Source organism: Phyllobates terribilis, unplaced genomic scaffold (genome assembly GCF_046119375.1).
Source record: "Phyllobates terribilis strain yellow unplaced genomic scaffold, ASM4611937v1 Scaffold_4__5_contigs__length_816908805, whole genome shotgun sequence".
Taxonomy (NCBI): domain Eukaryota; kingdom Metazoa; phylum Chordata; class Amphibia; order Anura; family Dendrobatidae; genus Phyllobates; species Phyllobates terribilis.
The window spans coordinates 786,406,016-786,418,663 of record NW_027362764.1 but is presented as its reverse complement, the minus strand read 5'-3'; the positions used below and the strand labels follow the sequence as shown (position 1 = coordinate 786,418,663).

The window sequence follows — 12,648 nt, the reverse complement described above, 5'->3', positions numbered from 1 at the left end:
CAGGAGGGGGGGAGGTGAGCTGTGACATCACCTATTGTGAATGGTGGATCCTGTGTTATCTACTGTATATAGAGGTGTTATCAGTCATTGTACAGGAGGGGGGGAGGTGAGCTGTGACATCACCTATTGTGAATGGTGGATCCTGTGTTATCTACTGTATATAGAGGTGTTATCAGTCATTGTACAGGAGGAGGAGGAGGTGAGCTGTGACATCACCTATTGTGAATGGTGGATCCTGTGTTATCTACTGTATATAGAGGTGTTATCAGTCATTGTACAGGAGGGGAGGAGGTGAGCTGTGATCTCACCTATTGTGACTGGTGGATCCTGTGTTATCTACTGTATATAGAGGTGTTATCAATCATTATACAGGAGGAGGAGGAGGTGAGCTGTGACATCACTTATTGTGAATGGTGGATCCTGTGTTATCTACTGTATATAGAGGTGTTATCAGTCATTGTACAGGAGGGGGGGGAGGTGAGCTGTGACATCACCTATTGTGAATGGTGGATCCTGTGTTATCTACTGTATATAGAGGTGTTATCAGTCATTGTACAGGAGGAGGAGGAGGTGAGCTGTGACATCACCTATTGTGAATGGTGGATCCTGTGTTATCTACTGTATATAGAGGTGTTATCAGTCATTGTACAGGAGGAGGAGGAGGTGAGCTGTGACATCACCTATTGTGAATGGTGGATCCTGTTTTCTTTTGTTTTTTTTTTACTTTAAATTTCATATTAAATATGCATATGTAGAGTTTATTGTTTAATATACATACATTTAATATAACCTTTTCACCTTTTTTTGTGGCGCAGTGTAAGGAGTTAACCTTAATCTCAATGCAATTTGCTTAAAAAGGAAAAAAAAAACACATTTAAACGATTAATTTGCATAGAAATTGTGTTGCTTTTTCATCCTTTAATCTGCATTTGTGTTTACCAGGACAGCAATGCCCTGTAGCAGCAGATGGATGTGACTGGAAAGCAGTGAGAAATATTAAAAAAATAAAAAAAATCTACAACATTTCGTTTTCTCCCCAAAATAATTATTGCTGTCATTTAAATAATGCGGCATACTTAGATACCGCGCACCCTGCAGCCGCGCTCAGCCCCATCATGTAATGAAAGTCATGGGAACGTGTTCAGGAGCTGACGCCTTTCTCTCTCTTCTCTCTAACCCACAGAAAATAGCGGATAAATCCAAGTCGTTAATCGGCAGCGACCAGAAGAGACAGAAACAAGTAAGTAACGCGGTGTAACCATATAATAAACCACGGCGCGAGCACAAACACACAGCGATAACACAACCGCAAGAGTGACCTGACCATCACTACGGCTACACAACAACCTCCTGTTCATGTTCCTATGCATAGGGGCAGTATTATAGTAGTTATATTCTTGTACATAGGGGGCAGTATTATAGTAGTTATATTCTTGTACATAGGGGGCAGTATTATAGTAGTTATATTCTTGTACATAGGGGGCAGTATTATAGTAGCTATATTCTTGTACATAGGGGCAGTATTATAGTAGTTATATTCTTGTACATAGGGGGCAGTATTATAGTAGTTATATTCTTGTACATAGGGGGCAGTATTATAGTAGTTATATTCTTGTACATAGGGGGCAGTATTATAGTAGTTATATTCTTGTACATAGGGGGCTGTATTATAGTAGTTTTATTCTTGTACATAGGGGGCAGTATTATAGCAGTTATATTCTTGTATATAGGGGGCAGTATTATAGCAGTTATATTCTTGTATATAGGGAGCAGTATTATAGTAGTTATATTCTTGTACATAGGGGGCTGTATTATAGTAGTTTTATTCTTGTACATAGGGGGCAGTATTATAGTAGTTATATTCTTGTACATAGGGACAGTATTATAGTAGTTATATTCTTGTACATAGGGAGCAGTATTATAGCAGTTATATTCTTGTACATAGGGACAGTATTATAGTAGTTATATTCTTGTACATAGGGGGCAGTATTATAGTAGTTATATTCTTGTACATAGGGGGCAGCATTATAGTAGTTATATTCTTGTACATAGGAGCAGTATTATAGTAGTTTTATTCTTGTACATAGGGGGCAGTATTATAGTAGTTATATTCTTGTACATAGGGAGCAGTATTATAGCAGTTATATTCTTGTACATAGGGACAGTATTATAGTAGTTATATTCTTGGACATAGGGGGCAGTATTATAGTAGTTATATTCTTGGACATAGGGGGCAGTATTATAGTAGTTATATTCTTGTATATAGGGAGCAGTATTATAGTAGTTATATTCTTGTACATAGGAGCAGTATTATAGTAGTTATATTCTTGTATATAGGGGGCAGTATTATAGCAGTTATATTCTTGTATATAGGGAGCAGTATTATAGTAGTTATATTCTTGTACATAGGAGCAGTATTATAGTAGTTATATTCTTGTATATAGGGGGCAGTATTATAGCAGTTATATTCTTGTATATAGGGAGCAGTATTATAGTAGTTATATTCTTGTACATAGGGGGCTGTATTATAGTAGTTTTATTCTTGTACATAGGGGGCAGTATTATAGTAGTTATATTCTTGTACATAGGGACAGTATTATAGTAGTTATATTCTTGTACATAGGGAGCAGTATTATAGCAGTTATATTCTTGTACATAGGGACAGTATTATAGTAGTTATATTCTTGTACATAGGGGGCAGTATTATAGTAGTTATATTCTTGTACATAGGAGCAGTATTATAGTAGTTTTATTCTTGTACATAGGGGGCAGTATTATAGTAGTTATATTCTTGTACATAGGGGGCAGTATTATAGTAGTTATATTCTTGTACATAGGGAGCAGTATTATAGCAGTTATATTCTTGTACATAGGGACAGTATTATAGTAGTTATATTCTTGGACATAGGGGGCAGTATTATAGTAGTTATATTCTTGTACATAGGGGGCAGTATTATAGTAGTTATATTCTTGTACATAGGAGCAGTATTATAGTAGTTTTATTCTTGTACATAGGGGGCAGTATTATAGTAGTTATATTCTTGTACATAGGGGGCAGTATTATAGTAGTTATATTCTTGTACATAGGGAGCAGTATTATAGCAGTTATATTCTTGTACATAGGGACAGTATTATAGTAGTTATATTCTTGGACATAGGGGGCAGTATTATAGTAGTTATATTCTTGTACATAGGAGCAGTATTATAGTAGTTATATTCTTGTACATAGGAGCAGTATTATAGTAGTTATATTCTTGTACATAGGAGCAGTATTATAGTAGTTATATTCTTGTCCATAGGGGGCAGTATTATAGTAGTTATATTCTTGCACATAGGAGCAGTATTATAGTAGTTATATTCTTGTACATAGGGGCAGTATTATAGTAGTTATATTCTTGTATAGGAGCAGTATTATAGTAGTTATATTCTTGTACATAGGGAGCAGTATTATAGTAGTTATATTCTTGTACATAGGGGGCAGTATTATAGTAGTTATATTCTTGTCCATAGGAGCAGTATTATAGTAGTTTTATTCTTGTACATAGGGGGCAGTATTATAGCAGTTATATTCTTGTACATAGGGGCAGTATTATAGTAGTTATATTCTTGTACATAGGGGGCAGTATTATAGTAGTTATATTCTTGTACATAGGGGGCAGTATTATAGTAGTTATATTCTTGTACATAGGAGCAGTATTATAGTAGTTATATTCTTGTACATAGGAGCAGTATTATAGTAGTTATATTCTTGTATATAGGGGGCAGTATTATAGTAGTTATATTCTTGTACATAGGGGGCAGTATTATAGCAGTTATATTCTTGTACATAGGAGCAGTATTATAGTAGTTATATTCTTGTACATAGGAGCAGTATTATAGTAGTTATATTCCTGTACATAGGAGCAGTATTATAGTAGTTATATTCTTGTATATAGGGGGCAGTATTATAGTAGTTATATTCTTGTACATAGGAGGCAGTATTATAGTAGTTATATTCTTGTACATAGGGGCAGTATTATAGTAGTTATATTCTTGTACATAGGGGCAGTATTATAGTAGTTATATTCTTGTACATAGGAGCAATATTATAGTAGTTATATTCTTGTACATAGGGGGCAGTATTATAGTAGTTATATTCTTGTACATAGGGGGCAGTATTATAGTAGTTATATTCTTGTATATAGGAGCAGTATTATAGTAGTTATAGTCTTGTACATAGGGGGCAGTATTATAGTAGTTATATTCTTGTGCATAGGGAGCAGTATTATAGTAGTTATATTCTAGTACATAGGAGCAGTATTATAGTAGTTATATTCTTGTACATAGGAGCAGTATTATAGTAGTTATATTCTTGTACATAGGGGCAGTATTATAGTAGTTATATTCTTGTACATAGGGACAGTATTATAGTAGTTATATTCTTGTATAGGAGCAGTATTATAGTAGTTATATTCTTGTACATAGGGGCAGTATTATAGTAGTTATATTCCTGCACATAGGGGGCAGTATTATAGTAGTTATATTCTTGTACATAGGGGCAGTATTATAGTAGTTATATTCTTGTACATAGGGACAGTATTATAGTAGTTATATTCTTGTACATAGGGACAGTATTATAGTAGTTATATTCTTGTACATAGGGGTAGTATTATAGTAGTTATATTCTTGTACATAGGGGCAGTATTATAGTAGTTATATTCTTGTACATAGGGGGCAGTATTATAGTAGTTATATTCTTGTACATAGGGACAGTATTATAGTAGTTATATTCTTGTACATAGGGACAGTATTATAGTAGTTTTATTCTTGTACATAGGGACAGTATTATAGTAGTTATATTCTTGTACATAGGGACAGTATTATAGTAGTTATATTCTTGTACATAGGAGCAGTATTATAGTAGTTATATTCTTGTACATAGGGGCAGTATTATAGTTGTTATATTCTTATACATAGGAGCAGTATTATAGTAGTTATATTCTTGTACATAGGGGCAGTATTATAGTAGTTATATTCTTGTACATAGGGGCAGTATTATAGTAGTTATATTCTTGTACATAGGAGCAGTATTATAGTAGTTATATTCTTGTATATAGGGGGCAGTATTATAGTAGTTATATTCTTGTACATAGGAGGCAGTATTATAGTAGTTATATTCTTGTACATAGGGGCAGTATTATAGTAGTTATATTCTTGTACATAGGGGCAGTATTATAGTAGTTATATTCTTGTACATAGGAGCAATACTATAGTAGTTATATTCTTGTACATAGGGGGCAGTATTATAGTAGTTATATTCTTGTACATAGGGGGCAGTATTATAGTAGTTATATTCTTGTATATAGGAGCAGTATTATAGTAGTTATAGTCTTGTACATAGGGGGCAGTATTATAGTAGTTATATTCTTGTGCATAGGGAGCAGTATTATAGTAGTTATATTCTTGTACATAGGGGCAGTATTATAGTAGTTATATTCTTGTACATAGGGACAGTATTATAGTAGTTATATTCTTGTATAGGAGCAGTATTATAGTAGTTATATTCTTGTACATAGGGACAGTATTATAGTAGTTATATTCTTGTACATAGGGACAGTATTATAGTAGTTTTATTCTTGTACATAGGGACAGTATTATAGTAGTTATATTCTTGTACATAGGGACAGTATTATAGTAGTTATATTCTTGTACATAGGAGCAGTATTATAGTAGTTATATTCTTGTACATAGGGGCAGTATTATAGTTGTTATATTCTTATACATAGGAGCAGTATTATAGTAGTTATATTCTTGTACATAGGGGCAGTATTATAGTAGTTATATTCTTGTACATAGGGGCAGTATTATAGTAGTTATATTCTTGTACATAGGAGCAGTATTATAGTAGTTATATTCTTGTATATAGGGGGCAGTATTATAGTAGTTATATTCTTGTACGTAGGGAGCAGTATTATAGTAGTTATATTCTAGTACATAGGAGCAGTATTATAGTAGTTATATTCTTGTATATAGGGGGCAGTATTATAGCAGTTATATTCTTGTACATAGGAGCAGTATTATAGTAGTTATATTCTTGTACATAGGAGCAGTATTATAGTAGTTATATTCCTGTACATAGGAGCAGTATTATAGTAGTTATATTATTGTATATAGGGGCAGTATTATAGTAGTTATATTCTTGTACATAGGAGGCAGTATTATAGTAGTTATATTCTTGTACATAGGGGCAGTATTATAGTAGTTATATTCTTGTACATAGGGGCAGTATTATAGTAGTTATATTCTTGTACATAGGGGCAGTATTATAGTAGTTATATTCTTGTACATAGGAGCAATATTATAGTAGTTATATTCTTGTACATAGGGGGCAGTATTATAGTAGTTATAGTCTTGTACATAAGGAGCAGTATTATAGTAGTTATATTCTAGTACATAGGAGCAGTATTATAGTAGTTATATTCTTGTATATAGGGGGCAGTATTATAGCAGTTATATTCTTGTACATAGGAGCAGTATTATAGTAGTTATATTCCTGTACATAGGAGCAGTATTATAGTAGTTATATTCTTGTATATAGGGGGCAGTATTATAGTAGTTATATTCTTGTACATAGGAGGCAGTATTATAGTAGTTATATTCTTGTACATAGGGGCAGTATTATAGTAGTTATATTCTTGTACATAGGGGCAGTATTATAGTAGTTATATTCTTGTACATAGGGGCAGTATTATAGTAGTTATATTCTTGTACATAGGGGGCAGTATTATAGTAGTTATATTCTTGTACATAGGGAGCAGTATTATAGTAGTTATATTCTTGTATATAGGAGCAGTATTATAGTAGTTATATTCTTGTACATAGGGGGCAGTATTATAGTAGTTATATTCTTGTACATAGGAGCAGTATTATAGTAGTTATATTCCTGTACATAGGAGCAGTATTATAGTAGTTATATTCTTGTACATAGGGGCAGTATTATAATAGTTATATTCTTGTACATAGGAGCAGTATTATAGTAGTTATATTCTTGTACATAGGGGGCAGTATTATAGTACTTATGTTCTTGTGCATAGGGGGCAGTATTATAGTAGTTATGTTCTTGTGCATAGGGGGCAGTATTATAGTAGTTATATTCTTGTACATAGGGGGCAGTATTATAGTAGTTATCTTCTTGTACATAGGGGGTAGTATTATAGTAGTTATATTCTTGTACATAGGGGGTAGTATTATAGTAGTTATATTCTTGTACATAGGGGCAGTATTATAGTAGTTATATTCTTGTACATAGGGGCAGTATTATAGTAGTTATATTCTTGTACATAGGGGGCAGTATTATAGTAGTTATATTCTTGTACATAGGAGCAGTATTATAGTAGTTATATTCTTGTACATAGGGGGCAGTATTATAGTAGTTATATTCTTGTACATAGGGGCAATATTATAGTAGTTATATTCTTGTACATAGGAAGCAGTATTATAGTAGTTATATTCTTGTACATAGGGGGTAGTATTATAGTAGTTATATTCTTGTACATAGGAGCAGTATTATAGTAGTTATATTCTTGTACATAGGGGGCAGTATTATAGTAGTTATATTCTTGTACATAGGGGCAATATTATAGTAGTTATATTCTTGTACATAGGAAGCAGTATTATAGTAGTTATATTCTTGTACATAGGGGGCAGTATTATAGTAGTTATATTCTTGTACATAGGGGCAGTATTATAGTAGTTATATTCTTGTACATAGGGGGCAGTATTATAGTAGTTATATTCTTGTACATAGGGGGCAGTATTATAGTAGTTTTATTCTTGTACATAGGGGCAGTATTATAGTAGTTATATTCTTGTACATAGGAGTAGTATTATAGTAGTTATATTCTTGTATATAGGGGCAGTATTATAGTTATATTCTTGTACATAGGGGGCAGTATTATAGTAGCTATATTCTTGTACCTAGGGGGCAGTATTATAGTAGCTATATTCTTGTACTTAGGGGGCAGTATTATAGTAGTTATATTCTTGTACATAGGAGTAGTATTATAGTAGTTGTATTCTTGTACATAGGAGCAGTATTATAGTAGTTATATTCTTGTACATAGGGGTCAGTATTGTAGTAGTTACATTCTTGTACATAGGGGCAGTATTATAATAGTTATATTCTTGTACATAGGAGCAGTATTATAGTAGTTTTATTCTTGTACATGGGGACAGTATTATAGTAGTTATATTCCTGTACATAGGGGCAGTATTATAGTAGTTATATTTTTGTACATAGGGAGCAGTATTATAGTAGTTATATTCTTGTACATAGGAAGTAGTATTATAGTAGTTAGATTCTTGTACATAGGAGTAGTATTATAGTAGTTAGATTCTTGTACATAGGAGCAGTATTATAGTAGTTATATTCTTGTACATAGGAGCAGTATTATAGTAGTTATATTCTTCTATATAGGGGTCAGTATTGTAGTAGTTACATTCTTGTACATAGGGGGCAGTATTATAGTTTTTATATTCTTGTATAGGAGCAGTATTATAGTAGTTATATTTTTGTACATAGGAGCAGTATTATAGTAGTTATATTCCTGTACATAGGAGCAGTATTATAGTAGTTATATTCTTGTACATAGGAGCAGTATTATAGTAGTTATATTCTTGTACATAGGAGCAGTATTGTAGTAGTTACATTCTTGTACATAGGGGCAGTATTATAGTAGTTATATTCTTCTACATAGGGGGCTGTATTGTAGTAGTTACATTCTTGTACATAGGGGGCAGTATTATATTTTTTATATTCCTGTACATAGGGGCAGTATTATAGTTTTTATATCCCTGTATATAGTCCTTTAATACTGCCTCCATTGGCAGATTGCACATTCGGGTGGTTTGGCGGGTGCTGTATCTGCAGGAAATCCTGGAGCAGATATGTGACTTGTTTGAGCCTTTCCTGATGTATCCGTTGTTTCTCCTCTCTCTTGCGCCCTGTCTTCCTCTCTCTTGCGCCCTGTCTTCCTCTCTCTTGCGCCCTGTCTTCCTCTCTCTTGCGCCCTGTCTTCCTCTCTCTTGCGCCCTGTCTTCCTCTCTCTTGCGCCCTGTCTTCCTCTCTCTTGCGCCCTGTCTTCCTCTCTCTTGCGCCCTGTCTTCCTCTCTCTTGCGCCCTGTCTTCCTCTCTCTTGCGCCCTGTCTTCCTCTCTCTTGCGCCCTGTCTTCCTCTCTCTTGCGCCCTGTCTTCCTCTCTCTTGCGCCCTGTCTTCCTCTCTCTTGCGCCCTGTCTTCCTCCCTCTTGCGCCCTGTCTTCCTCCCTCTTGCGCCCTGTCTTCCTCCCTCTTGCGCCCTGTCTTCCTCCCTCTTGCGCCCTGTCTTCCTCCCTCTTGCGCCCTGTCTTCCTCCCTCTTGCGCCCTGTCTTCCTCCCTCTTGCGCCCTGTCTTCCTCCCTCTTGCGCCCTGTCTTCCTCCCTCTTGCGCCCTGTCTTCCTCCCTCTTGCGCCCTGTCTTCCTCCCTCTTGCGCCCTGTCTTCCTCTCTCTTGCGCCCTGTCTTCCTCTCTCTTGCGCCCTGTCTTCCTCTCTCTTGCGCCCTGTCTTCCTCTCTCTTGCGCCCTGTCTTCCTCTCTCTTGCGCCCTGTCTTCCTCTCTCTTGCGCCCTGTCTTCCTCTCTCTTGCGCCCTCCTTGGTTTCTCGACTGTGTGTTGGGACCTCCTCCTTGGTTTCATAGAATCATAGAATCATAGAATGGTAGAGTTGGAAGGGACCTCCTGGGTCATCTGGTCCAACCCCCTGCTCAAAGCAGGATTCACTAGATCATCTCAGACAGATGTCTGTCCAGCCTCTGTTTGAAGACGTCCATTGAAGGGGAACTCACTACCTCTCGTGGCAGCCTGTTCCACTCATTAATCACCCTAACTGTCAAAAAGTTTTTTCTAATATCTAATCTGTGTCTCCTCCCATTTAGTTTCATCCCATTGCTTCTAGTCTTTCCTTGTGCAAATGAGAATAAAGATGATCCTTCTACAATGTGACAGCCCTTGACATATTTGTAGACAGCTATTAAGTCTCCTCTCAGTCTTCTTTTTTGCAAGCTAAACATTCCCAAATCCTGCAACCGTTCCTCATAGGACATGGTTTGTAGACCAGTCACCATTCTGGTCGCTCTTCTCTGAACTTGCTCCAGTTTGTCTATGTCTTTTTTAAAATGTGGTGCCCAAAACTGTACACAGTATTCCAGATGAGGTCTGACCAAAGAGGAGTAAAGACCGATAATGACTTCACGTGATCTAGACTGTATGCTTCTGTTAATACATCCCAGAATTGTATTTGCCTTTTTTGCTGCTGCATCACACTGTTGACTCATGTTCAGTCTATGATCTATTAGTATACCGAAGTCTTTTTCACATGTACTGTTGCTTAGCTCTATTCCTCCCATTCTGTATGTGCTTTTTTCATTTTTATTGCCCAGATGTAGTACTTTGCATTTTTCCCTGTTAAAAACCATTCTGTTGGTTGCTGCCCACTGCTCCAGTTTATTTAGGTCTTTTTGAATCCTCTCTCTCTCTTCTCTAGTATTAGCTATCCCTCCTAGCTTTGTGTCATCAGCAAATTTAATCAGCTTACCCTCAATTCCTTCATCTAAATCATTGATAAAGATGTTGAACAATACAGGTCCCAGGACGGAGCCCTGTGGTACCCCACTTGAGACATTCATCCAGCTGGATGTGAAGCCATTTACAACCACCCTTTGAGTCCGATCACTAAGCCAGTTATGAATCCACCTAACAGTTGCCTGGTCCGTTGCATACTTGGTCATTTTTTCAATAAGGATGGTGTGAGATACTTTGTCAAATGCTTTGCTGAAGTCAAGATATACTATATCTACAGCATTTCCCTGATCCACCCAGTCAGTGATTCTGTCATAGAAGGAAATTAAGTTAGTCTGACATGACTTGTTAGTTACAAACCCATGCTGACTCTGGTTAATCACTTCATTCTTATCCATGTACTTACATACATGTTGTTTAATAATTTGTTCAAAGATCTTTCCTGGTATAGAAGTCAGACTCACCGGCCTATAGTTCCCTGGGTCCACCTTCTTCCCCTTTTTGAAGATAGGAACAACATTTGCTCTTCTCCAGTCTTCTGGGACTTCTCCTGTTCTCCAAGAATTTTCAAAGATTATGGAGAGTGGTTCTAAAATTTCTTCTACGATCTCCTTCAGTACTCTGGGGTGTAATTCATCTGGACCTGGAGACTTGAACTCATTTATGTTAGCTAAATATTCCCTCACAATCTTTCTGTTTACAGATAACTTGGATTCCTCTATTCCTTTAAAAGAACAGTGAAGATCAGTTGAAGTTACATTTTCTTTCTGAGAGAAAACAGATGCAAAATAGGAATTAAAAAGTTCGGCCTTCTCAACATCCTCTCTTACCATTTCTCCATTTTCATCCTGTAAAAATCCTATAGCATCTTTGACTTTTCTTTTACTTTTGACATACCCCCAAAATCCTTTTTTATTGCTTTTGACATCTCTTGCAAGCCTTAATTCATTGTCAGCTTTAGCTAACCTGATACGTGCCCTGCAGGATCTGCAGACTGCATTATAATCTTCTTTAGATATGCCTCCCTCTTTCCATTTAATAAACATTTCTTTCTTTCTTTTTAGCATGTGTTTAAGTTCTGTGTTCATCCATCCTGGTTTCCTTAAATGCTTCCCATTCTTCCTACTTTTCGGGATTGTTAACGATTTTCTCGACTGTGTGTTGGGACCTCCTCCTTGGTTTCTCGACTGTGTGTTGGGACCTCCTCCTTGGTTTCTCGACTGTGTGTTGGGACCTCCTCCTTGGTTTCTCGACTGTTTGTCGGGACTTGTCAACATATTTTGAGGATAGCTGCCCCCTCTGATTCTTGCTCGTCCTCCCCTGGCCCCCCGGCGCTGGTAAATCCATTGTGATAGAATAAATGGAGAGGTTTATCCGACGTGTCACCTTGCGGAAGGGAAGTGTCTGTATACCAGATATTTCATCATTTCGAGCCTCTGCAGCGACTTTCTGGAGACAAAAGGAGCTGACATCGGATTCGGCGAGATGGCTGCGTCGCTAATCAGATTAAGGCGAGCGCTCGGCCCGGGCTTCCTGACCTTGAGAGATATTAGCAAGGATCGGGGGTGAAGTGAGGAAAAACATAAGGATTTCTTCTAGAGCGAAATAATAGGATGATGCGAGTGGAGTCATGTCCTGTCCTCGTCTCCTTCCCGCAGATATGTGGATTTAGAGGACGCGAGACGACGCAAGAGTTTATACAAATGTCATTGCCGCAAAAGTAAAAGCGAATATTCAGGAGTCAAGTGCAAGAGACTGGAGTCAGCATGGACGGCCGTCCGGAGCAGAGCAGAGCTCCCATACTCTATTACTCGGTCCCGGGGTCAGCAGCGTTCCAACATGTCAGAAACTACAACCTTGAGCATACCGTGAAAGGTCCGTCATGATGGAGAGCTGCTAATCCTGAACATTGTTCAATGGTTGTTGCTCCTCTCCCTCCACTTCTTATCAGCGAGTGAGACTGCATCTCCTAGCACACCTCTGCTGCCAAGGCATTCTGTATTGCATTTGTCCAGACATGTTGGAATTGCTGCAGACCCGCAGGGTACATGGAGA

General features: G+C 36.8%; 1 protein-coding gene across 7 annotated transcripts in view; it reads left to right on the top strand.

Moving 5' to 3' along the window:
• The window catches only part of TSNARE1 (t-SNARE domain containing 1), a 305,999-nt gene that overhangs the window by 111,962 nt on the left and 181,389 nt on the right, over positions 1–12,648 (top strand). For all 7 annotated transcript variants that reach the window (XM_073679958.1, XM_073679959.1, XM_073679954.1 and 4 more), the window contains one exon: positions 1,184–1,240. In XM_073679958.1, coding sequence (XP_073536059.1) covers positions 1,184–1,240 — 57 coding nt within the window. The remainder of the gene's footprint in view (positions 1–1,183; positions 1,241–12,648) is intronic.